The 23,560-nt window shown below is 34.9% G+C and overlaps 4 protein-coding genes across 13 annotated transcripts; all 4 read right to left on the bottom strand.

Moving 5' to 3' along the window:
* Positions 1 to 12: 12 nt before the first annotated feature.
* Positions 13 to 3,896, bottom strand: LOC123006059 (histone-arginine methyltransferase CARMER). 6 transcript variants are annotated; one of them, XR_006412798.1, is made up of 11 exons: positions 3,724 to 3,895; positions 3,349 to 3,477; positions 2,979 to 3,298; positions 2,662 to 2,930; positions 2,440 to 2,612; positions 2,170 to 2,392; positions 1,935 to 2,122; positions 1,774 to 1,884; positions 1,556 to 1,722; positions 1,272 to 1,347; positions 13 to 1,217 (listed from the first exon to the last, which is right to left on the bottom strand). XR_006412798.1 is itself a non-coding variant. In XM_044400213.1 (10 exons), the coding sequence occupies exons 1-10, from the start codon at positions 3,854 to 3,856 to the stop codon at positions 1,113 to 1,115; spliced, it is 1,785 nt and encodes a 594-aa protein (XP_044256148.1). In that variant the 5' UTR covers positions 3,857 to 3,896; the 3' UTR covers positions 13 to 1,112. The 6 variants fall into 6 exon arrangements, 5 of the variants coding, with proteins under 5 accessions (XP_044256148.1, XP_044256144.1, XP_044256147.1 ...); XM_044400213.1 differs by lacking the exon at positions 1,272 to 1,347 and having other exon boundaries at positions 1,556 to 1,701; positions 1,947 to 2,122; positions 3,724 to 3,896; XM_044400209.1 differs by lacking the exon at positions 1,272 to 1,347.
* A 256-nt stretch (positions 3,897 to 4,152) lies between these two features.
* On the bottom strand, positions 4,153 to 5,642 carry LOC123006326 (elongation factor 1-delta-like). Of its 2 annotated transcripts, XM_044400729.1 has the most exons (6): positions 5,545 to 5,642; positions 5,325 to 5,421; positions 5,004 to 5,081; positions 4,833 to 4,911; positions 4,556 to 4,783; positions 4,153 to 4,507 (listed from the first exon to the last, which is right to left on the bottom strand). In XM_044400729.1, exons 2-6 carry the CDS (start codon positions 5,409 to 5,411, stop codon positions 4,227 to 4,229), a joined length of 753 nt encoding a protein of 250 aa, XP_044256664.1. In that variant the 5' UTR covers positions 5,412 to 5,421; positions 5,545 to 5,642; the 3' UTR covers positions 4,153 to 4,226. The 2 variants fall into 2 exon arrangements, with proteins under 2 accessions (XP_044256664.1, XP_044256665.1); XM_044400730.1 differs by lacking the exon at positions 5,004 to 5,081.
* A 45-nt stretch (positions 5,643 to 5,687) lies between these two features.
* LOC123006157 (G1/S-specific cyclin-E1) lies at positions 5,688 to 10,680 on the bottom strand. Of its 4 annotated transcripts, none has more exons than XM_044400421.1 (11): positions 10,572 to 10,680; positions 9,569 to 9,811; positions 9,130 to 9,295; positions 9,035 to 9,079; positions 8,879 to 8,980; positions 8,170 to 8,220; positions 7,869 to 8,118; positions 7,301 to 7,819; positions 6,971 to 7,250; positions 6,708 to 6,925; positions 5,688 to 6,659 (listed from the first exon to the last, which is right to left on the bottom strand). In XM_044400421.1, the coding sequence occupies exons 1-11, from the start codon at positions 10,579 to 10,581 to the stop codon at positions 6,417 to 6,419; spliced, it is 2,127 nt and encodes a 708-aa protein (XP_044256356.1). In that variant the 5' UTR covers positions 10,582 to 10,680; the 3' UTR covers positions 5,688 to 6,416. The 4 variants fall into 4 exon arrangements, with proteins under 4 accessions (XP_044256356.1, XP_044256357.1, XP_044256354.1 ...); XM_044400422.1 differs by lacking the exon at positions 10,572 to 10,680 and adding an exon at positions 10,311 to 10,530; XM_044400419.1 differs by having other exon boundaries at positions 9,130 to 9,811.
* A 316-nt stretch (positions 10,681 to 10,996) lies between these two features.
* On the bottom strand, positions 10,997 to 14,467 carry LOC123006312 (GPI ethanolamine phosphate transferase 1-like). The gene is made up of 11 exons (XM_044400718.1): positions 14,131 to 14,467; positions 13,863 to 14,083; positions 13,594 to 13,816; positions 13,259 to 13,544; positions 12,993 to 13,214; positions 12,712 to 12,946; positions 12,493 to 12,665; positions 12,255 to 12,445; positions 12,033 to 12,217; positions 11,715 to 11,983; positions 10,997 to 11,653 (listed from the first exon to the last, which is right to left on the bottom strand). The coding sequence occupies exons 1-11, from the start codon at positions 14,364 to 14,366 to the stop codon at positions 11,255 to 11,257; spliced, it is 2,640 nt and encodes an 879-aa protein (XP_044256653.1). The 5' UTR covers positions 14,367 to 14,467; the 3' UTR covers positions 10,997 to 11,254.
* Between the last annotated feature and the right edge of the window lie 9,093 nt (positions 14,468 to 23,560).

Raw genomic sequence — 23,560 nt, 5'->3', positions numbered from 1 at the left:
AGAAAAAAGTGATAAAATTCAAAAGTGATACAATATATTGTTCTTAATGAATCCAATGTACAGATTAATTTATCCTATGGTATACATGAAGCATATATTATATGTAACTAGGCTTTCATTACACTGCCATTGCACGTGGTATTGTAAGGCAGAATTGCTCCATTGCCTATTAACGTAAACAATGACTGCTTCATTGCATATAATATCAGATGCACTTGATAAATTCAAAACAAAGGATCCTTTTTTTTTAAATGAAGAGATTACATTAAAGAATAAATATACAAACACGGTAGGCGAACAAACTATCCTGTATTTCCTACATCTACAATAAAATTAATTCAGGAAACTTGTTTCACTAAATAATGTAACCAAAATATCACAGACAAAATAGCAACATTTACAATAAATAAGTTTCACTTCTTAAAACAGTTGCCAATTATGTCATACATCATGCCTTTTTGATATGACATTAAAATATATCCAAAAATACTTTTGAATAACCTGTTTCTTGAAACTAAAATTCAAAGACTTTTACAGATCATACAGAAACAAGCTACACTACTAAATATAAATAAAGTTACTTAATTAATAGAACGACGGAGGACATCAAAATAAACATATGCAATGTTGCTATATAGAGACGAGTGTATACAATTAAATTACTATTGTCACATTTTAATACAAGAAATACAAAACAAAAGTGATGCTGTAAAAGTAAATTAATTAGAAAACATTTTAAAAAGGCATAAAATTTATTGCTTAAGTGATGCACAATATTCAACTAAATGACGTAATAAATACTAAAAAAATGCGATTGTTTAATACAAAGTTGCTCCCTGCCGCATTCATGATAAGCTAAGGCATGGGACTAAATCCCAAAAAAGATGTTTTTCCCAAACACGAATACAAAACATGTGTATTTCCGAAAAAACATCTTTTGAACTTTTTATACAAATCACATGATAAAGCGATAATTAAAATACACTCCAAATCAAACACGATACGAAACAATAAAATAAGTAAATCAAACATTTTACATAAAAATTAGTTGTCTGCGACCTTTAGCGAATTTTTTAAACAGTTTTTGAGCATGACAGTGCCGTTTTTACACACTACTGGCGATATGCAGGCATAGCTACTCCATTTCCGGGGGTAACATAGTCTCCGATCATTAAATTAGCACTAACCGGGTAATTTGTCATCACTAGAGGTTGTTGCTGAAAACAATTCATTTCAGCTAATTAAACACAAGCAAGACGAGGCAAACCTACATGCATCAAAACCCCACCCGACACCATTAACTAAAACCATCCCCTTTTCTCTTTATTCACTCAGCTTTATTCACAACTAAAATTACATTACACAATCAAGATAAAATAAATCACTTCTAGATTATAACCAAATAAGAATAAAGAAATCATAAAACAATATCAAGCATGATGCTGATTACGTAAACTCCTTAATACTCTGCACCTTATTTTTCCCTAAAAATTTTGTTGCTCAAATTACTAGCTAATGTTAATAAAAAAAAAAACATTATGACGAATTAAAATACCTGTTGCGCATTGGGTGACGTGAATAACGACGGTGAGATCGCTCCACCTATTAACTGAGCTGTGTGAGTTGAAGTGGGACTAGCAGCAACGCGTCCTCTACCGGTACTCGAGATACAACCAGGATGGATATTCGGCTGAGTCGGTTCTGATAAATGAGAAGGATCCACTAAATACACAAAAATCAACGAATCAGGAAAATACATTCAAAAAAACAAACCTAAAGCTATCAGATTATTGGCCATCATGTTACTATTAATGATAGTTTGGGTGGTATCCATGGACACTTCGCCCAATCCATTAACCGACATCCCATTCACCATATTGACAGCTTCAAATAGAAAAAATAAAGAAAACATTATTACAAATTTAAAAAACTACCATTTCTAACACCTTGAGCATCCAATTGACTCCAGTAATTCTCACTTGGTGACACGTTTGAAATACCGGGAGGGGGCTGTACGGGTGCTCCTGTATATCTAAAGTATGGATTTTTCAAATCTAGAGTATTTTTCGAACTTTGGTTTGTTCCTTCAACTGCTAAGTCTATAGTAACGTCGTAACTTTGTCTAGAAAAATTCAATAAAGCAATTTGAAACAATCCCGCCTTTTTTACCTTTTATTAGCCACAAGTAATACTCGCCCGGTTAACACCTGGCCTTGTTTAAGTAATAACGGCTGTTCTAATAAGCACCTAACTTGATACCAGTGTGTTAGAGGCTCAGTTGGACCAGTACTAAGCCATATTGTTTGTTGTGAACCGGCGAAAGCTACATCAAACCAAAATGCTAAACCATGACAAGTTCCTGATTCTAAAATATGGAACTCCAAAGGAATATCTAGAAATCTCTCATGAGCAAGTGGGAGAAACAAGCGACTAACAAACCTATAGTGTGAAGATCAGTTTCATGAGCTTCAGAAAAATCTACAACGTGCCTAATCGATTTGCTCATGCAAATTCTAATATCGAAAGTATCAACAATTGGTTGTCTAAAATATTCCTTGACGGCGCAATTTTGAATTGCGGACAAATTCACCCCATGGAAACACGTTTGAAACCTGTAATGAAATCACTAGTTAAAATACATGTGACATTAAGCATAATTACCAAAAATTCGCTTTGCTATACTGTTCCATGTAGAGAGAATCGTCGGTGAATGGTGCTATGTGGAGATCCCCCCTCGACGGATACATTTTTCCACCTGGTAACAACCATTTTTTCGCGTGTAAGTAAGTCTCCAACATTCTCTCATTGTAAAGCATGTAACCCATTGGTTCGGAAATAATTACATCTACTTTTTCTGGAAGTTCAATTTCTTCTATTTTACCAGGAATAACTTTTATTGAGTCTGACAAATTGTTAGCATCCACCAATTTCTAAAGTCAATTGTTAGTACGTTTTTAGCGAAATATCCATGAAATTACCTGCGCAAAATGTGCCATTGTAGACGCTTCCACCGCATAAATCCTCTTAGCGCCAGCTTGTGCAGCAAAAAATGACAGAATACCAGAACCAGCACCAACATCCAAAATTACTTTATCCTTAAAGTCGTCTAAGTTACATAATATTGCTCTTTGATACGTATATGTCCTAACAAAGTCTTGTAACATGTTTTGTTGTTGTGACAAGTAACCATAAAATTGGAAATACTGAGTTGCTGATGAGTCTTCTGTTCTGACAGAAAAAACTGATGCACCTTTTCCAGACTTGACTTTTGTTATAGCTATTGTAAAGCTTCTCGCGTCTAGAAATTAAACACAATTTACAGATCTCTTGGGTTTTTTCTTCAATTACCTTCAATGGAACCGAATTTAAACAACAGAGCTTCATTGTCAAAGGAAAATATGTAGGATTTAGGCCCCACGCGGCAACATTCCGAAGATGAACTAATTGGAAATTCTGATAGAACATGAGAGTCGTCACCTAAAATAAACGCCAAAAATCCTTAGACAACCAAACATTTGCTTGGTTTTAGATAAGACAAAAGTTACAAAAAAAAAACGACAAGGTGCAACACTAATCCAATTTTTGAAATGCGCAAATGTCGTGTAATCCCAGTAATGAGGAAAATATAATTTACGAAAAATTTCATAATATTGACAATAATAAAAAAAGACAATAATGATACCTGAATGATGCTACACAAAAATATCACTTTTTTATACATACCGTCCAGTAATTTAATGCTAATTCCTTGTGGATCATAATCAGCTCTAAGTTTCACTTTTTTATTATATTTAGGATTGCAAACAATGTCTTCTGTCACATTAAAAACTTCAACTTCCCAGATCCTAAGCGCCATTTTTCGCCAGTCACACACTACCGCACTCGCATTTGCAACAAACAACGGTAGCTTCCGTCGGTATTGTAACAAACTGTAATACCGACACCTTTAAATTAAACCGCAATTGTCCTCCCAACCTGTTCAAGAACCACGCCAAATTAAAATTTTTAAAAAATTTGCACGACTTTAAACAATCGTTGCGTAATTTTGTCTATTTTCATTTATCAGTACATAGTAACACGGGTAATGAGCCGGAACGGACACAATGCTGCCCCCCATTGGTGATCCATGAAATAGAAAATAAAACACCGGGGAAAAATTAACTATTTATTTGGAAATGAAACATGGGGCCACTTTATTTTTAAATAAAAAAAGTACAAGGGGTTGCTTAAATCTTGTTGAAGGCAGCAATGTCTACACTTTGAACGTAGTCTTCAATGGCTGTGATCTCGTCCTGTAGCCAATCAATTGAGATTTTCTCGTCTTCAACCACGCAGGAAATTTGTAATTTGTGGATGCCGTAAGCCAAAGGGACGAGTTTGGCGGCGCCCCATAGAAGACCGTCGGACGAAATCTTCCTGACTTCCTTCTCAAGCTGTTTCATGTCGGTTTCATCATCCCAGGGTTTCACGTCGAGAATCACATTTGATTTTGCGATTAAAGCCGGCTCTATATTTAAACAAATTAGTCGGTTATTTTAATATTCTTTTTATTTACTTTTGGATTTTTTCGCGTTGTAGGCGGCGAGTCGCTCCTCTCGCAGTTTAGCGGCTGCCTCATTTTCCTCCTCAGATTCAGAACCAAACAGATCCACATCATCGTCGTCGTCGGCCTTGACAGGGGCTGCCTTAGCTGCCTGTGCAGGTGCAGCGCAAGTGGCGCTCTTTTCGACTTTGGACAAACGCAATTCTAGCTGTTTTATACTCTCCACGATCGCGTTAATAGCTGCGAAATAAATTATTATTTTGGGTTCGAGGGGTTGCACAAAACGTACTTTTTTCAAATTCGACCGCTTTTTTCTCAAAAAATTTGATCGCGCCGTGGTCGGTGGAGTGAGTCTCGGATACAGGGGCCTGTAATTTTGTTGCATAAGACAATGGCGATCATTAAGCCACTTGATTTGTTAGTATGGAATGTAAATGGGTTAGGGTAAGCCTTTACTCACATCTTTAAAAGAATCCCTACTTTCAATAAGAAGTTGTCTCGCCTTGGCAACTTCACCCGCCAAAGGTGTTACGGATGCCTACACCAAACAGAATACCATTATTGTTAATGAACCAGTCGCAAAATTGAAATGAAAATAAAGACCCAATTAGTAGGAAACAAGTGAACGCAAGTCACCTTCACAGAAAACAACATTTTTGCCAATTTTCAACTGTTAAACGACCATGAATTTAACGATTTTTGTTAGATTTTAAAGAATTGGGAGCGAATTGATTACTACTCTAATCGGTTTTATTTTTGTTTTGGTTTTTTAGTCACGTACCTTTGCCAAGTTTTCATAATACTTCGTCTCTGCATCCTCGTAAATTGACTTGGTGATCCAGATATTCTCGTATTGCATGTATTCCATTGCGATGCGGCTAAAAAAGTTTCAGGTTATAGCACACGTGTAACAATTTTTAAGAGAACGTATTTATTAAATATTTTAATAACCTGTGTAAAGTTGAAGCTTAACTTTGATTCGCTGTGTTTATAATAATTACCTAGAATTTCGCTGTTTTTCTTAAATTTCTCCCAGTCAGTTATGTCAGTAAGACAGCTGTTTCTGGAAAAGGTTATAGTTATACCAAATCGAATAATCGATAGCAACGACACTAGCGGTAACTTTCCAAACTATAAGTCCAAGTAATGCCAAAAAAAATTTATTTGAAATATTACAAAAATATAGTCTTTTTATTGACTACAAGACTATGTTAAGTTATGTTTATAGAAATCTACAACATTTTACATGTTTAAAGCTGAATCGTGACCTATATCAGAAGTAGACACATTACATGTAAATTTACAAAGGTAACATTTACAAATCAAATATAGATCTCAATGCCTAAACAATATATTTCAAATCAGTTGAGAAAATTTAAAAATTCAGTCTTTTGATTAATTCATGCTAATACAAAAATTCAAAGTTTATGATTAAATCGAACGAAATGTTAACCTTAGCAATCTAAGTTAATAAATTTACAGATATAGCAAAACATTTACAAATATAGATCTCAATAATTATAACTATTGATCACAGTAATTATATTTTGTAATTTTATATCATTAAAATTCACAAAACCTTTGCATATTTAGTGGCGTATGCCATTAAAACTTATTTCTGTTTAATTACAATGCAATTACCTGAGACGTTATTTGCAAAGTCTAAAAAAGTAACTATGTAGGATATAAATAATACATACGAACGAGCAAACTAGAACCTAAGAACAAAGATAAAAAATACAAACCTAAACTAGATATAAACAATAGATACAAAACATACGAAATACGAACGAGCAAACAAATAGAACCTAAGAACAAAAATCAAAAATACAAACCTAAACTAGGTACAAAAATACAAATATACAAAACACAGTTAAGTCGAATCCCTGTTCCCGTCTTGACCTAAAATAAGTTCAAAAATTTCGTCCAAAGTCATCAAATTGTGGTCTACAGGTGCAGCCCCGTTAGTCAACTCTGCCAAACTTGCAAGTTCTTCACGCAAATCAACAATTTGATTGTTGTCATCTGCTGGAACACTTGCAGAATCCTCCGGATCTGTAGTCGGGCTATCACTCTTTGGTCGTAATTTATTCAATCTGTAGATTGTTGCTGTCTCCTAAATAAACTTTGTTAAAAAAGGTAAACTACGATAAGAAATTCTTACAAAATATTCCATGCTGGCAATATGGGTTTGAAACGCGTAATTTTCACTTTGGGGTCCAGATTGGACCCGTCGGAGAAGACCGGCTGAAAATCGTGTCATTTCCTCGGGGTGAGGCCCCCCGAGACAAGAGTACAGACGCGGATCTGGGGCGTCTTTAATGATGATATAAAAGACTTCCATATAGTTGACGCAAGATTCCAATTGAGACCAATCGAAACCTAATATATAATATTATTGCTGTTATTGTAATAAGTTAAACTAACCTGAGACAGCTACAGCAGTGTCGCGTCCATACATATAGTACATTGCGGCAGCAGCAATCACACTATAGCCAAATTTGAGAAATCCCGGATCAAGTGATAGCAAGTCAATCAGTTGCGAAGCACGAGTGAACTGGTAAGCGGAATATTGTGGAAAAACAAAGTCTTTGTTGAAGTCCATATTCAGTTTAGTTCTGATGAAATCGGTACTTTTATGGTGTAATTGCATGTATAAATTAAGCCAATCAGTAGGAGTTGTGAGTACAACTTCCCAACCTAAACTCTGTAACAACAAAGTGAGAAAAAAATCGTGCAAAATTATGCAAAACTTACATTTAGTATTAAAACTTCACAAGAGATCATGTCTTTAGATTGGCATGCGCCATCACAGACATAGGAAAATTCGTTAAGATTCGGAGGATAAATTTCTTCGACTTTGGCGGCGATATACAGACATGTGATACCAACTAACTGGAGGAGACTTTTGGGTATATCAGGTCTGATAGACAGGAATCGGTCAAAGTAATCAACGCTTAAATAATACGTGACTCTTCTTAGATGGTAAACGGCGGCAACTTCCATCAACCAATCAAGAAGAATCGCTCTCATACGAGGAGTAACACTTTTAAAGTCATTGAAAAGCCTTGGGTTGCGCAATTTGAGCAAAGCCTCTTCTTTATATATCATGAAATCCCAGACTTCGACGCAATCCGGGTGGCCGCGAAGACATTCGGGGACTTGACGTGAGGCTTTACTAAAATCTCTTTCGGACGATCGCATCGTCCGAGCCGAAGCCATACGTTGCCGTTTGCGAGAATGGGGGGTTTTATGAACTTGCGATAAAGAAGGTTTCTGCAATTTCTTCGTTTCACTAAGTCCATTTTCAATAATCTTCTCTTACCGAATCGTTAGTGGACTCGGATGTAGACTGTTCTTCCCTCCCTTGTGCTTTGTTACGAGCAGATTGCATGTTTTGTTGAGCGCGACGTTTTGTTGCCTCCCCAAATTCAAACCCCGATACTAACTGCTTGCCGTGTATTTCAAGCAATTCTGGCAAAGGAATTTGATCGGAATTTTCATAACCGTACGCCGCGTCCCCGACTGCCCCCTCGGTCGGAACACCCGGATTCTTTTCGCCAGAAATGTTGCTGCTAAAAATCGAACGTCATTTCAGAGGCATCTACTACTACGTTAAAAATTACCCGTCAATGTTCTCTTTGTTTGATTCAACCCAAAGTATCATATTGTGTCCGCTAATAACAGATTTAGTACTAAATAGAAAAGTCAACGAAACAATGTAGTGGCGGATTTACCATAAAATTGGGTAAAACTACGCTATCATTCTCCCTAATTTATAACTGAAACGGTAACACCGAGTTTTGTTTTTAGAAATTGCGTATGTATTATCAGGTAGCTCAAATTAATAATAACAAGTAAAATGAAAAATAAGTTAAAGAAATATTAGGCGATTTTTATAGTTTAATTAAAAATGAAATAAACATAATTTACATGTCCAGTTAATAAACTATATAAATAAAAAATACGCATAGTAAATAATAATTATAAGAAGGAATTAATTGTTTAATACTCGTAGATGAAAATGTTTACCAAAATGTGACTGTTAATTTAACGATTTAGATGTCTACTGAGCATTATACAATTAGAGATTTTTGTCATACTTAAAAAATATGTAACTAATACCTACTTTTTAATCGCGTATATTATTTTATGATGCATAAACAACAATTATCATTTTTCATTACCCTTTGATGGTAGAAAAATGTAGGGATGGCCCCCAAAAAAATAAATCCGCCACTGATTGCATACTACTAGTAAAAAACAGCTAACGTTTCAGAAGACCACAACAAGTTAATTTCCTCCGAAAGTTCGACTGCTTACTTAAACACAAACCTCTTTTCAGCGGTATCAGTCTTCTTTGGTTCATCTTCTTTATTTCCTTTATTTAAATCATCCTTTTCCTCTTCTGAATCACTTATGATAAAAATGGTGTCCCTAAAATATATATATATATCAACCATTACGAATAAATCCGATAAATACACTTACATCTCATCTTCCTCGTCGCTAGACTCTTCGCTGCTAATAGAAATTCTACAAAAACAATCTGTAATAAAAATGACAATAACAAACAGATATCTTACGCTTGCGAATTTTCATTGAATTTCGGTGGACCCATATTGGTGTTCATTTGCGGAGCGCTAAAATTTGAAAATCCCCCCTGTTGACCGTAGTTATTCCCAAAATTTTGCGGAATGTTTGGTTGAGGCTCAAAATTTTGATTAGAATAATAAGAATTGTCGGTAGAATCTGCAAAAAAGTTGGGTACGTCATTCAGAAACTCATCGAATGCTGCATCGAAAGCTCGATCGAATGCTGCATCGAAAGCTCGATCATTGAAGAATGAAGACTCATTCCAGTCAAAATTGCCGCTACAGTAGCCGGCGAAGCGTTCTGCAAATGCTTCAAAAGGATCTTCAGCAGTTGGGGGTGCGTTGGGAAGATCAAAATATTGAAAATAATCAGGCTCGGCGTAAAAAGTCGAGCTGGCGTCTGACGGTTGCGAAAATAAAAAATCTTCACCTGAATTAGCGCTGTGATGCCCTGGTTGCTCTCCGAATCGAGGAGGATTCGGGAATGCTTCCGCGCCTGCAGGCTCCGGCCTGTTTTCAGCAGTTTCGGTAGATGGAGAATCCTTTGGTTCAGAATGAAAGTGTGCTGGTTCTGGACGAGCACACGTACGTCTTGTCTCAGAATAATATAATGCGAAAAGTCTTATGGTCCCGTCACGAGTTTGCGAGGCTCTAGCACCCGCCGCAAAAAACTCTGAAAAGCGATTGAATTGTATCACATTTTGCCTTCGTGGCAGACACTAATTCTTGGGCGCAAAAATGAAAAAACGCGAAATCTTGACTCTACCTTATAAGAAATTGACTAGCAATTACATTTTAATAACAATTCTCGCCTCAGTGTGTATAAACTGTGACTTATTTAACAAATTTGGAAACCATTTGTTAGGTTATGAGCGCCAAAACTTTTCCCGCTTGGAATCCCTTCGAAGTTACCGAAATTTTTCATTGAACATAAATTTTAAAATTTATCACTTATTGTTTTACCCAATTACACCGAAAAACCTGACCCAATCATTTATATTAAGCAAAAAAAAGCCTGACTAAAAAGTGAAAAAACCGGGAAAGTAAACTTTCCCAAGTGTAATGAAAACCGTTATGTAATTCATTCTGCGAATACTGCAAGTATTAAATAACCAATTTACGATAAAATTCTTTAATAATCTACCAGAACAGTAATGAAATAGCTCATATACCTTGGTAACATATCAGCGATTTGCAATGCCGATATCTCCACAAAGTTTGAATTACCACCAAAATAATCAAAATAAAAGATAAAACACATCCAAAAACTCATTCCAACACAAAATCAGTAGAGACAAGCTGAAATTTTTACACCAACAACTCATTTAAAAAGATTCTTTCGCGAACTTCTATGATTGAACTCATCAGGTGAAGATTTGTGGATAACATCAACAAATAGTACGCGGCAAATGTAAAAACATGCGCAAACTTACTTTCCTCCATGTGTTCAGCTTTTGGAGACAAACTGGTCCTTATCACCACTTGTTTTAGGGTACAAACCTAGAGAGCTTCTTCTTGCGTCGACGCGTTCAGAAGAAAGAGGAAGGTGACGCTACAAAATGGCGCAGCTAACGTCGCTAATGACAATACGTGATCTGTGGGCAATAAAAACCCTAAAAAATTGCCACGTCATCAGATTTTTTTCCTTAATTGTAAGGATAAGGCTGATTTGTCAATTTCTTAGCCACAATGGTGTGTGGTCTTGGCAAAACTGAGCAATGTGTAATTGCAAAAAATTATAAAAATTGATATTTCAGACAATTTCTTAAAATTCAAATTTTTAACGGTCATTCTAGTTACTAGTGATCGTGTTCGTCATTTAGCATGGGTGAGTAAAGTAAATAATTTTGACAAAAAATTGAACCAAATCTTTTATTGTCAATTATTATATATGAGTAAAACACAAAAGTGATTTTTTCCTAACTTTAGTATGTAATATATTTCAAACATTTTTATAACGGTCATTTAGTTGGTAATTAAGAAAACTGCATATAATTTTAGCAAGTGCAAGGTTGGCAAACTTGTTTATTAAATTTAAATAAATACCAAAAAGCTCGGTTTCAAATACAGATTTTGTTTTTGGAATTTGTTTTTACAATTGGCATAAACAATTTTATTACATTTTAACAGAAGTCGTAGTTAATAAATAAGCAAATCCGTACAAAATTAATAAAATGATAACGAAAGCTTCCATTATAATAAACTTTGAAAGACTCATGCCTATTTCTAACCAGGAGCCTATATTTGTGATATAATACAAAAGTTCAAGTAACATTAAATCTGAAAACATCAATACTATACAAAACATGTTAAGCGTATTACTTTTACAAAATAAATTCACAGCTCTGTATGCACAGCTAGTAAATAAGAAAGGTACCATTATTCTTAAGAGTATCAGTCCTGCCATTTTAAATGGACTAAAAATAGTAAGGAAACAACGAACCCACATTGGATCAAAAGAATTCAAACTTGCTATGTTTCCAGTCCCGAAAAATCCTATAAAAATTAAAACAACCTGTCACAGAGTTAAGGAATACAAAAAAAAACAGAGTAAAATAACGTATTAGAAAGGATACAAAGAAAAACGCTCGCCGAAAATCATCATTTTGTTGCGATTTATCTCTTTCAAAAGCCCTCTTAAACTCCACCTCACCCCAGTTTTCGCAATGAAAACATCGATTTTCTAATATCAGCCATACATAAAGTAGACACATGTAAAAAAACAAAAACAAATTTTCATAATTGGACGTGACCATCAAGTAGAATGTCCCAAATCCAATAAAAATACTGCTAAGGCGGGAGAATACTTGAACTGGTGAAAACAGTATGGCAACAATTGGGGTAACTACAAACATGCAATTAATTTCAAAAATGGTCAAACTAAGACTACTCACAAGACCAAATAAATGCTACACTTTTAAGGGGTGAATCTGACGCCACTAAGCCATATTCCACCGATAAAGTATATAATGGAGTCAAGACCATCATTCCATATTGCACACAGATAATTTTACTCGACTTCAAGCGATTCATAATAAATTTGTATGCAGCGATACACCATAAAATATAACCAGAAAGACTAAAATTATTAGGTTTTAGTGCAAATTGTTACTTACTAGCTGCTGGTATTGAATGTTGTGGTCATTTGTGGCAAAAACGGGAAAATTGACACAATAACGCAACAAACAATCCAAACTGTTTTTTGCTGCCGATTAGTGTGACGTCTTAACGATTTTGAGTAAAAAACAGAGGCTAATATGAGGTAAATTACAATACTTAGTGATTTACGATTATGAAATCCTTGCACCTGTAATAGAAAATTACTAAAACGTTATTTTTTATTGTAGTAATTACTAATAATCTCAGTCCAAGAAAATAAACCAAAAATTGGACCAAAGCCTCTCTAAAACCCGAACGTTTTACTTGTCTCAAAGCCTCTAAAATATAAACATGACGACGAACGAGAATTTGTACCATAAAAATTGGGAAAAGGAAATATACGTAGTACATCATTGGAAGTGACTGAACTGGAACAAAAACATCACTAAAAATTATCATAAATATTGGACATACCTATCGATAAATACAAGGCGTTTAAGTATAATGGCACGAAAACTAATACTTCAATATAAGTGACTATTTTTCCATGTGATGTATTTTGAGGAATACTGACATTAAAAGTTGCTAAATAAATGATCCACGCTACAATTCCCACAGTTATTGAGATTAAAATCGGGAGTTGGTAGTAATTGTGATAATAATCAGAACCTTCAATTAGAAAATCAATTATTTTTTCTGTTTCAACTTTCTGAAAAAAATATGTTTGACGTAGAAACACTCAAGAAACGCCTTACAAGTGAATCAAAATGTTGTGAACTTGATAGATATTTTAGATGATTAATTCTTGACTCAAGTGCTTCCCTTGTGACTCCTTGAAAGGGCACAAATCGTATCGCATTTCGCATCCTTCTGTTTCTTTTGATATTGAAGGTCTCCATTAATTGTAAAACATTCGAAATCATCATTTCGGCCAAATTATCTTGCGATGTTTCAATGTAATCAACCGGCAAGCGTCCCTGAAGCGATCAATTATTTTTTTCTTCAAATTTATATGACTTACCAATGAATTAATAGGGTAATTAATACCGATAAGTGCAGATAATAAGGGTGCAATATCGATTTGTTGCACATCCTTACGTTTTTTGTCAATTTTAATCCCGGCCCCCCAAGTAATTAGGGGAGTTTTGGTTTCATGGTCAGAACCAGAGCCATGTGAGCCCCAGTTTGTCATACCATGGTCGGCAGTGAACACATAACTGGTGGACTTGTCGGGGAAAACACGTTCAAAGAGTTGCTCAATTTGGGCAATATTTTCGTCAACAAATCTGATATTTTTCTTGTATTCTCTACAATAATGATGATGAAAATAGAGAGAAGTTGGTTAATTACACTTACAAAGAGTTGGGTTTAAATGCATGTCCAGCAGTGTCAATGCCAAGCAAGTGAAGAAAAAATAAATTTCTCTTTTGTTTGAATTCACACAAATCGCAAGTTTTTTGTTGTTGGATAAAAGTTTCAACTTTGTCAAAAACCCAGGAATCTAGTCCAATTGTGTTATTATTGCCAAAGTCTTCCAAACTCGGCTCGTATGAATGTAAGTGAATGTGTGGCAAATCATCTAAAAAAAAATTATTTGAGTTAATATTAATTAAATTTCTTTGTACCTCTGTTAAACATGTTAATAATACTCGGGCCGCCCCAACACCACGCATTCCTACTCTGATTAATTACGGAATCAAAATCAACAGGATTTACTTTCCAGCCTTTCAGCAAAGCAGCAGGATCTTCATAAATTCCTCCAAGTAAAGCTACATGTCCTGGACGTGATTCTGTTGGTACTCTAGTATGAGCAATTCCCCAAGAACCACGCGTTTCTTTTATTTTACTAAAAAATATTTATATTACTGGAGAAAAAACGATCCAAATTTTTACTTCAAATTAGGTGCATTTTCTGTCTGATTTTCCCCGAAGATTCCCTCAGCTCTCAAACCATCAGCTACAAAAAGGACAAGACGTTTAGCAGGGCTGCTATTTGTTGATAAAATGGGGGTCATTCCATTATCAATAGGGCTAGAAAAGTAGATATCGAAGGCAGCTTTTAGAACAAGACCATGCACAAAAAATCCGAAAGAAATTAAAATGAAAACTTTGCGATTTTCTAGAAACATGTTTCGTTACAAATTATTTTATTTAACAGAAAAACGGGTCATTTGGAGATGTTTTTGTTTTCTTAAAATAAACAAAAAATTAGGTTATGATACATGTCAATGTGTTGCCAACACAAGTGCTGGTGGAGCTAGCAAGATCGAAATTACAGTCGACCAAAAATGTGTTGCTTGTGTCACTGTTGACGCTTTTCACCCACTATCTGTGCCACTATTCTCGTTTTGTGGAGCTAGGGTTATAAAACCTAGAAAAATGAGCATGTGCAATTGCAAATGACTGTTGTAGAAGTGTTTTTGTCGATTGCAATGTAATTTTGTTACTATAAATAAAAACTTAAATGAATTATGTTGGTTTTTTTTGTATACGTTCGATTCAAAGACAAGTTTATTATCGAGATCTTCTATAAAATCATTGTTAACTTTTTTCTTCAAATGTCATCCCGTGTAGCGATTTTCTTTGTTTTTGCAGAAAATATGCCTGATAAACTAGGATAGGAGTTCTAATCCCACTGAAAGCAATTTTTTTGTTTTTTTTTCTTCTTTTCATTTCTAATGACACAAGGCGACAAAAAAAAGTCATGTCATAACAACTTGACAAATTATATATTGTTAGAAATTAAACAACGGAACTCAAAACACTGCACTTTTATTGCTCAAAATAATTACACAAAATTATCAATAAATTATAGCGGCAACTTGTCCGAGCGTCTCGTGAATACTGAGCAATCACGATTCGACCGGCAGCGGCTATCGGCACTTACATAACGTCCCTTAGCACAAAGAAAATGTGTCATATCAAAAAACACATCACCTGACAATTGTAATCGCTTCTAGAATTTTCGAACAATTATTCAATAATTGTGGATTACCCAATCCTACCCAATTTTGCACTAAATAATAATAAATCTTATTAACAATAAATAAGAGAACAAACAATCCCTCAACAACTAAAAATTAAATAAAAAAAAAAACAATTTCCCATTTCTAACAATATCATTTTGTTCGTCTCAGTGAGACAAATCAAATGCACTAAAAAAAATTTTAGTCCACACACTTGAAACTAAATATTTTTTTTCTAATTTAAATGAATTTAAAATACGTTAACTTTAAAAATCATTACACAATAACTATTAGGCCGATTTCCTTCAAATAAAGACCATTCTAAAGGGATGGAGTTGCCCATTAGAATGATATACAGTATGTTATTGAAATGCGTTAAGAAAATTTAAACGGTGATAGAACTCATCAAAATAAATTACTTTGCTATTTACCATTTTTTCGAAAAATCTTTGTAAACCCAGATAAAATTTTAATTAGTTTGAACGTAAATTCTAGTACCCGCCAATGTCTCCCTGCGTACATTAAAAGCGAAAGAAGATAAAAACTTAGATAGCCAAGCAAAAACCAATTCTTTATTCGTAGTAGGTGAGAGTGACATTTAAGTTACGCATCACACTTGATCAAGGGCACTAACCTTCAAATTAAATGTTCGAAATGACTCCCTCCGTTATCGATGTATGCTTGTGCCCTTCGAGCCATAGAAGCTTTAGTTTTCACCAACATCTCGGAATTTCGTCGAATTGACTCGGCAGTATTATTCACAAGTCACAAGGATTTAAGTCCGGTGAACGAGCTGGCCATAAAACTGGTCCATTATGACCTATCCACCGATTTGTTTACTTAAAACAAATAAAGAGTACCTGCGTACTAATTAATGCAAATAAAGAGTTTTTTTGTTGTAAAAATGACCACTGAAAGTTCAGAAAGCTAAAGCAAAGTGAACAAGTCGAAATCTGAATGAAAAGTGATTTGATTGGAAAAAGATTTGCCCTTATATTTAAGGTTCGTGCCTTAAACTTCTAGATCCTCTTTGCTCAATGATCAGTGGTCATTTTTACAACAAAGATGCAATAAGTCACTGTTTTATTTTGTTGGTACATTCTACGATTAGCTTCAATTAGCTTGTAGGTAGTAGTTGTTGTGATAACAGTTGCACACGAAGCAACTGACTTATTGCATTCAACATCAGTAGAAAGTGATGAGAAAGCATTAGAACATTTTCAAAAAAAAGTTCAGAAAGCTAGAACAAAGTGAACAATTTAGAATCTGAATGGAAAGTGATTTAATTTGAAAAAGATTTGCTCTTATATTTAAAGCTACTGCTTTAAACTTCTAGATCCTTTTTGCTCAATGATCAGTGATTATTTTTAGAACAAAAAAACTCTTTATTTGCTTTAATTAGTACGCAGGTATTTTTATTGCACCAATCACGTGTGTGCATTATTCGCGCGAATTGACGTCACTGGAGTTTTCGTTAAAAAATAGGACACGCAACCAAACATATTATTAAGTGAAAAAACTAGAATTCCGTAAAATAAATACTGATAAAATATTTTTTATTAAGGGTAAAATAAATAAAATATACAGGTGCGCCAGAACTCGCGCCCCGAGAAAAATGCCATATAAGGTAAAATACCAGGAACATAAAAAAATGTTAAAAAAAAATTATCTATAAAAATTTCGAAGTTATGAGAGTTGAAAATTTGCAGTTTAACTGTTTCTGTTGAAAAAATAATTTTCCAAGTTTTTTTTGTTACTTGCTAATTTTTTTCCTTTCCCCAAAATTTTCTACCAATAAAAACTTTATTTACTTCATCTTGTGTAGCGAACTGAGAATATAGAAGGCGAAGTCATTCGCAAAAATTTCTAATTATGATTCTGGCTCTATTTGATTATGTAGAAGTAATAAGACTAATAAGAGTAATAAGCTAATTATCTGACTTTGCATCGCATGTATGAAAAAAAAACAACAATATAATTCATGTAGTTATTTATCACAATTATAACAAAATTACATTGGAATCGGCAAAAAATTTTCTACAACAGCCATCTGCAATTGAAGGTGCTCATTTTCCCATGTTATCTAAATTTTATGCTTTATATTGTGAGCGCCGGGCACAAACGCTAGACCAACCCCCTAGTCTTTCAAAAATCGATTATTAAAATTGCCAAGTCAAAGGTACAACTCCGGAATTTCGATAAGAGATACAGATATGGAGTTAGCTCCGTTCTGAGATGTTGTTCAGGTGTGACTCGGTATTCGGTAAGATTGACGAACTATCGAAAATTAACGAATGAGGAGATAATTGTACTGGTCATTTAACCATAAATTAGTAAGGTCGTCATAATATTTTGATAAGCTTAAAACGTCAGTTAAAATTTAACTCGTTGATGGTTGATAAGGTAGCGCTGCACTGGTCTAATTAGGGTTGCCATGGGTTAACCCAAGGTCTTAATTTATCTCTCTTAAGTATGTTTCCGGAAACCGGGCCTAAATGCAAATTTTTCTGTCATCACAAGATTAATTTTTTTAATGTGTTGTATTTTGACAACTTTTTCGAATATTACCTTAAATAACTATCTCTTATCCGAAAAATAAATCTGTCAGGCACGGATGAGGTAAATTTGATCGTAAGGGAACAACAAATGAACATCTTAACAGATTAGCAATGGAAGGAAGCACCAGTCGTAATAGTTCCTACTCATTTGACAGCGTACGTAAAAATACTTGAAACAATTTTTTTTTTGCTCATGATGAGGTATTCATCGCATTCAAAGGCTTGACCAAAATAGAGCAAACTTAAACTTACAATCTCTAATTTAGTTATTTGCAATAAACCTGAGTAGCAAATAATCAGCAAAAAAAAATGAAGACAATAAATAACAAGTACTACTGCAAATGGTTAAAAATGGTCATAAGCGTAAAAGGTGTAAAATACAACAAAACCGCTTATATGGGGGTTATGGGTAGTTTTTCGCCACCCAGAAATCACCGACACTTGGACGACCGATCCAGATCTTCAAGATCCTCTCGGTCATCGTTTAGTTTTGTTAATTTGCGAAGTTCTGCTGAAGTTTTGAAAATTCAACAAAATTTGACAGTGTCAATTAAATATTGAAGGAATTTCAAAAGATAAGTGCGATTTCTTATCGAAAATGGCTTTGAAGGAACATGTGGATGTCCTCGTACTTCAAGAAACTCACACTTCGTCGGATTTGGATCTCTTTTCCCATGGACAAATCTCTGGCTATACCTTGGTGGATTTTATCAATAGTGCTTCTTACGGTTGTGCGACATATGTTAAATCAGACTTCAAGGATTTTCAATCCATCGCCAAATCACAAGAAAACAACATCTTTTACCTCACTGTCAAAATTGCTGGTATATTTATTATTAACATTTATAAACCCCCTAATGATCAGTGGCCTGCAAATCTAATGCTGAATTATCATCCTGCTGTTTACATTGGCGATTTCAATTGTCGTCACAATTTGTGGGGTTATGCGGAGAATGAAAAAAATGGTCTTGCTCTTGTTTCATGGATGGAACTAAACAAGCTTCATTTGGTTTTTGACGGTAAAACTAGGAGGAGTTTTTATTCGGCCAGATGGAAGAAGGAATACAATCCTGATTTATGTTTTGTTACAATGAATAACGAAGTATCATTACAAACATCACGAGATGTACTATCTGGTTTTCCACGCAGCCAACATCGTCCGGTTATTGTTAAACTTGGCACCGAAATAAAGCAATTTCCTTCTCTTCCAAAACCTAGATGGAATTTCCAAAAAGCCAAATGGACTGAGTTTTCCAAACAAGTGGATAGTGATCTTCGTTGGATTTCCCCAATTGCAGTGAACTACCGCAAATTTGTTGGAGTAGTCAAAAATGCTGCTAAAAAATTAATCCCTCGAGGATTCAGGAAAAGTTATATTCCATGTTGGAGTGTTGAAACAACGAGCTTGTACAATTCATATATATCCAGTCCTAATCCAGAGAATGCCGATGCTGTATTAAATTCGTTAAATAAGGCGAGAAAAGAAAAATGGAACAGCTTAATGGAAGATTTAAATTTCACACATAGCAGTCGCAGTTCTTGGAAGCTTTTACAAAAACTTGGATCTTCGAACTTTGATCTGCCTAAGTCAGATTGTGCGATCAACCCAAACACTGTAGCTAGTCGTTTGGTAAACATTTCAAAATCTGTTAAGTTAGGAAGAAAAGAAAGGAAGGAGATGAAATGTCGAGTTCAAAAACAAAAAAGAAAGGCGAACATTTCAGACTACATCTATCGAGATGTTTCAACGTAGATGAATTAGAAGAGGCCATATCATCAACGAAGTGTAAAAAATCAGCTGGTTTTGATGGGATCTACCCAGAATTCATCAAAAATCTCGGAAGTTTTGCACTGAAATGGCTTACTTCTTTTTTTAATGATATTTTAATTTCAGCCCGTCTGCCTTCGGAGTTTAAAAAGACCAAGGTGATCGCAATTTTGAAAAAGGGAAAATCTCCACAGGAAGCGTCCAGTTACCGGCCCATTTCTTTGTTGAGTGTTTGTTACAAGATTCTGGAGAGGATGATTTATCAGCGCATTTCTCCTATTGTTGAGGATGTTCTTCCCCCCGAACAAGCTGGATTTCGACCWCAAAGAAGTTGCTGCGACCAAGTCTTAGCTTTAACGACCCACATTGAATCMGGTTTCGAAAAACYTTTAAAAACTGGTGTTGTTCTTTTGGATCTCACTGCCGCATATGATACAGTATGGAAGGATGGTTTAATACACAAACTTTATAAAATCGTACCTTGCAAACGGATTGTCAGTCTTATCGAGAGCARGTTAACAAATAGAAAATTTAGAGTTTTTATTGGCGAAAWATCAYGCAAAGTAAAAAKTCTTAATAATGGTCTTCCTCAGGGTGCWGTATTATCTCCATTGCTTTTTAATGTCTATACGAGTGATCTCCCTGATACACTTTCAAGAAAATTTGTGTATGCTGACGATATTGCTCTGACTTTTCAACACAAGGAATTTGATCAACTAGAAAAACAACTTTCCCATGATGCTTCTGCTTTGTGTGATTACTTCAAGAAGTGGCGTCTGTGTATAAACCCATCGAAAACAGAAGTTTCTTGCTTTCATTTGACAAATTCTCAAAAAGATAGGAAAATAAACATTTCATTAAATGGAATACCACTTAAGCACAACTTTCATCCGATCTACCTTGGTGTCACTCTTGACTGTTCACTTACCTACAAGTTCCACCTGAAAAAAATTAGACAAAAACTGAAAACAAGAAATAACATTTTACTAAAGTTAGCTGGTTCGACTTGGGGTGCTAATGCCAAAACTCTTTGTATCACAGCTCTTGCATTAGTTTTCTCAACGGCAGTATATTGTAGTGCTGTATGGATGAACAGTTCACATAGGTACAAGCAAAATAGATGCACAATTAAACACTGCCATGCGAGTCATAACTGGCACTTTAAAATCAACTCCCACTGAATGGCTTCCAGTACTGTCTAACATTGCTCCGCCTCTACTAAGAAGAAAACTTTTAGTAAAGAAACTCTGGAAAAAATATAGAGAACATCCGCAAGATTTTCCAGTATGGTCTGACCTGATTGCTCCCGAAAATCGATCAAAATCTAGAAAACCCTTCTGGCTTGAAACGGCAAATATTGAAAACTTCTTCGTTTCTGATGAGTGGCGCAACATGTGGTCAAATGTTCAACTTTTCAATAAAGATCTAATAGTAGATCCAACAATAAGAGTACCTGGAATGGATCAGCCAAGATGGGTCTGGGTGAAATTGAACAGATTAAGAACTGGTCATGCTAGATGTAATTCTGTTATTTAAATGGGATGCTGTTGAAAATCCATATTGTCAATGTGGTCAAGTAGAAGAATCTGTACAACATATTGTCGAAGAGTGTCGACTTACGAGTTTTCAAGGAGGCTTCACAGAAATTCATGATTTGTCGCCAGAAGCTAAAACTTGGTTGTCTACTTTCAAAACTTTATAATTTTATTTATGTACTTTTTTATGTATTGTCATACGAATATATATATATATATATATATATATATATATATATACATATATGGGGGTCATGGTGTTGATAAATCAGATAATCAGATTTACCAATAAAAAAAAAATAAAAATTAAAAAAAAGAAAGTTTTAATTTTACACAGCGTTGTAAAAAAAATATATTGAACAAACACGATCCCTAGAATTTAATGACTTTGATTTTTAACTTTGCTCCAGTCTTTGATTTCAAAAAGTTTAGTTCTTACGTAACAGTAATAATAGGATTTAAGAATTCCAAAGACCTATGACACATTATTTTCTTGTTTACTAAACATTCGTAAAAGCAAATAAAAAGAAATCGATTTAACAGAAGTTGATAATTGTTTCCAGAACTGTAATATTTTTAATAAGGCAAAATTTTACTGGAGGTGTAACAATAAAACATCACCACGTAAAATCTTTAATTTTCTGTATTTACTGCTGATCAATTGGTAAAACCTCAGTTACCTATTTTAATAACAATTAGATGACATATACTCCAATAATAAAAACAAAATATCAAATTTGATGGTTTCTTTTTCCAATTTCTTACCGTTTGGTAAGCTTCTGTTTATAAGCGAAGTGTAGAACTTCTAATACTGAATCACAAATTATAACAACAAGCAAAATATTCCAACAAAATATTTCAAAGCCGCCCATACCAGCCCAGTCATTTTAGTTAATAAAAATAAAGGAGTCTAAAGGACTTCGCTTTGGTTTTCGGCCCCCTTGGGACCATTTGTCAATTTGTCAAAAGGAAACGTGGTCATGCTCAAGTTCTGCTTCTGCTTCATGCATTTACAAAATTCTATCTCATCTATTATAGGTACCTCCGAAAGATAAAGACAAAATATTTAGTGAGGAAAGGGGGAAAAGTCATTAGAATTTTGTAGCCCTAAATAAGCTAATAACAGGTAAAGGAAATTCTGGTGACTCAAAGACGTTCAAAATTTTCAAATAACTCATTGTGTTAACGCAGTGGGCATGCCACGTGAAAAGATCGGGTGGAGCGCTACAGTAAAATTATATATTTTAGACTCACAGGGGTCACAGGCAATAAGGAATGCAGTGACGATAATTTTTAGGATAGAGTAACTCCAAATGTTCATTTGGGTCTAAATAATACACTTAAAAAAGGAGGATGGGAGTTTCTCCATGGGAAGCTTTATTGGGCTACCAATAGGGTTTTCTTGCCAGGGTGGACAAAAGAAACAGTGCAATTACTGTCGACAGTTGAGGTCACCAAACCAAACTTTGTAAAAAAGTTTCTGTTTCGACTCATTTTGAGTTTTTTTGAAAGCCTGCTTTTGTGGGTAAAATATATGATGTGGCTCGTTTTAAGTTTTTGAGAGCCTGCTTTTGTGGGTCTGTGCACAGTTGATAATTACGAGCGTATTGGTTTGCCCGTAAAGCACGTGTAGGACTGTTTTGTTTTTGAGGCTCTTAATCTGTAGGATGTGGGCAAGACGTTGTTCTCATTGGCTCTAGTCTGTGTTAATCTGGAGGATGTGGGCAAGACGTTGCTCTCATTGGCTCTAGTCTGTTTTAATCTGGAGGATGCAGGACAAGACGTTGTTCTCATTGGCTCTAGTCCGAGGGTAATCCGATCCGTTACCCTCACCGAGTTATCTAGAGAACGCAGAGTACCACCTGGTTGGTGGCGTGAGTGTTAACTCCCCCTCGTGTTGAGGCAGTAAGGCCGTACTATCCTGTTGTTGCTCGAGTGTAGTTTTTTTATTAATGTCTATTTTTTTTCCTGTTTATTTAGTTGTATCTCCCATGGTGCCTTGCATGAGTTCCGCTGAGTCAGAATGGCCGTGTGAGCGCCGGGCACAGACGCTAGACCAACCATCTAGTCTTTCAAGGTGACACAAGGTTATCGCTGTTCCCAGACGTCAGGAATGCGTAACTAACAGTCCCAGCGAGGGGACAAGAAACCACTTGAGGCACGAAAAACACGGGAGATTAGTTTTTAGTTCAGTTCATTTCTACACGTCTTAAAATAAAGACCTTCAATAAGATTGTGTCGTATTATTTTAATTTTAAGTTGAAAAACAAGAAATAAAATATTAATATTTGAGTGGGAACCTGGCTGTACAAAACGAACAGCACCGTGGTTACCAGTGGCGTAGATTGGAGAGGGCTACATAGAAAAAAATCTCTTTTTGTTAAGATCGTGCTGTGGTGGCGTATCTTGAATCTGCTCAAATTTTTCAGGTGATTGTTGTATTTTGTGTAGGTTTTAAGAGTGGAGGGTAATTTATAGTTGGGTAGTGTAAAAAAC

Source organism: Tribolium madens, unplaced genomic scaffold (genome assembly GCF_015345945.1).
Source record: "Tribolium madens isolate multiple individuals breed KSU strain unplaced genomic scaffold, Tmad_KSU_1.1 Scaffold_2;HRSCAF=44;Tcas5.2_LGX, whole genome shotgun sequence".
Lineage (NCBI taxonomy): Eukaryota > Metazoa > Arthropoda > Insecta > Coleoptera > Tenebrionidae > Tribolium > Tribolium madens.
This window is presented reverse-complemented; position numbering and strand designations above follow the sequence as displayed.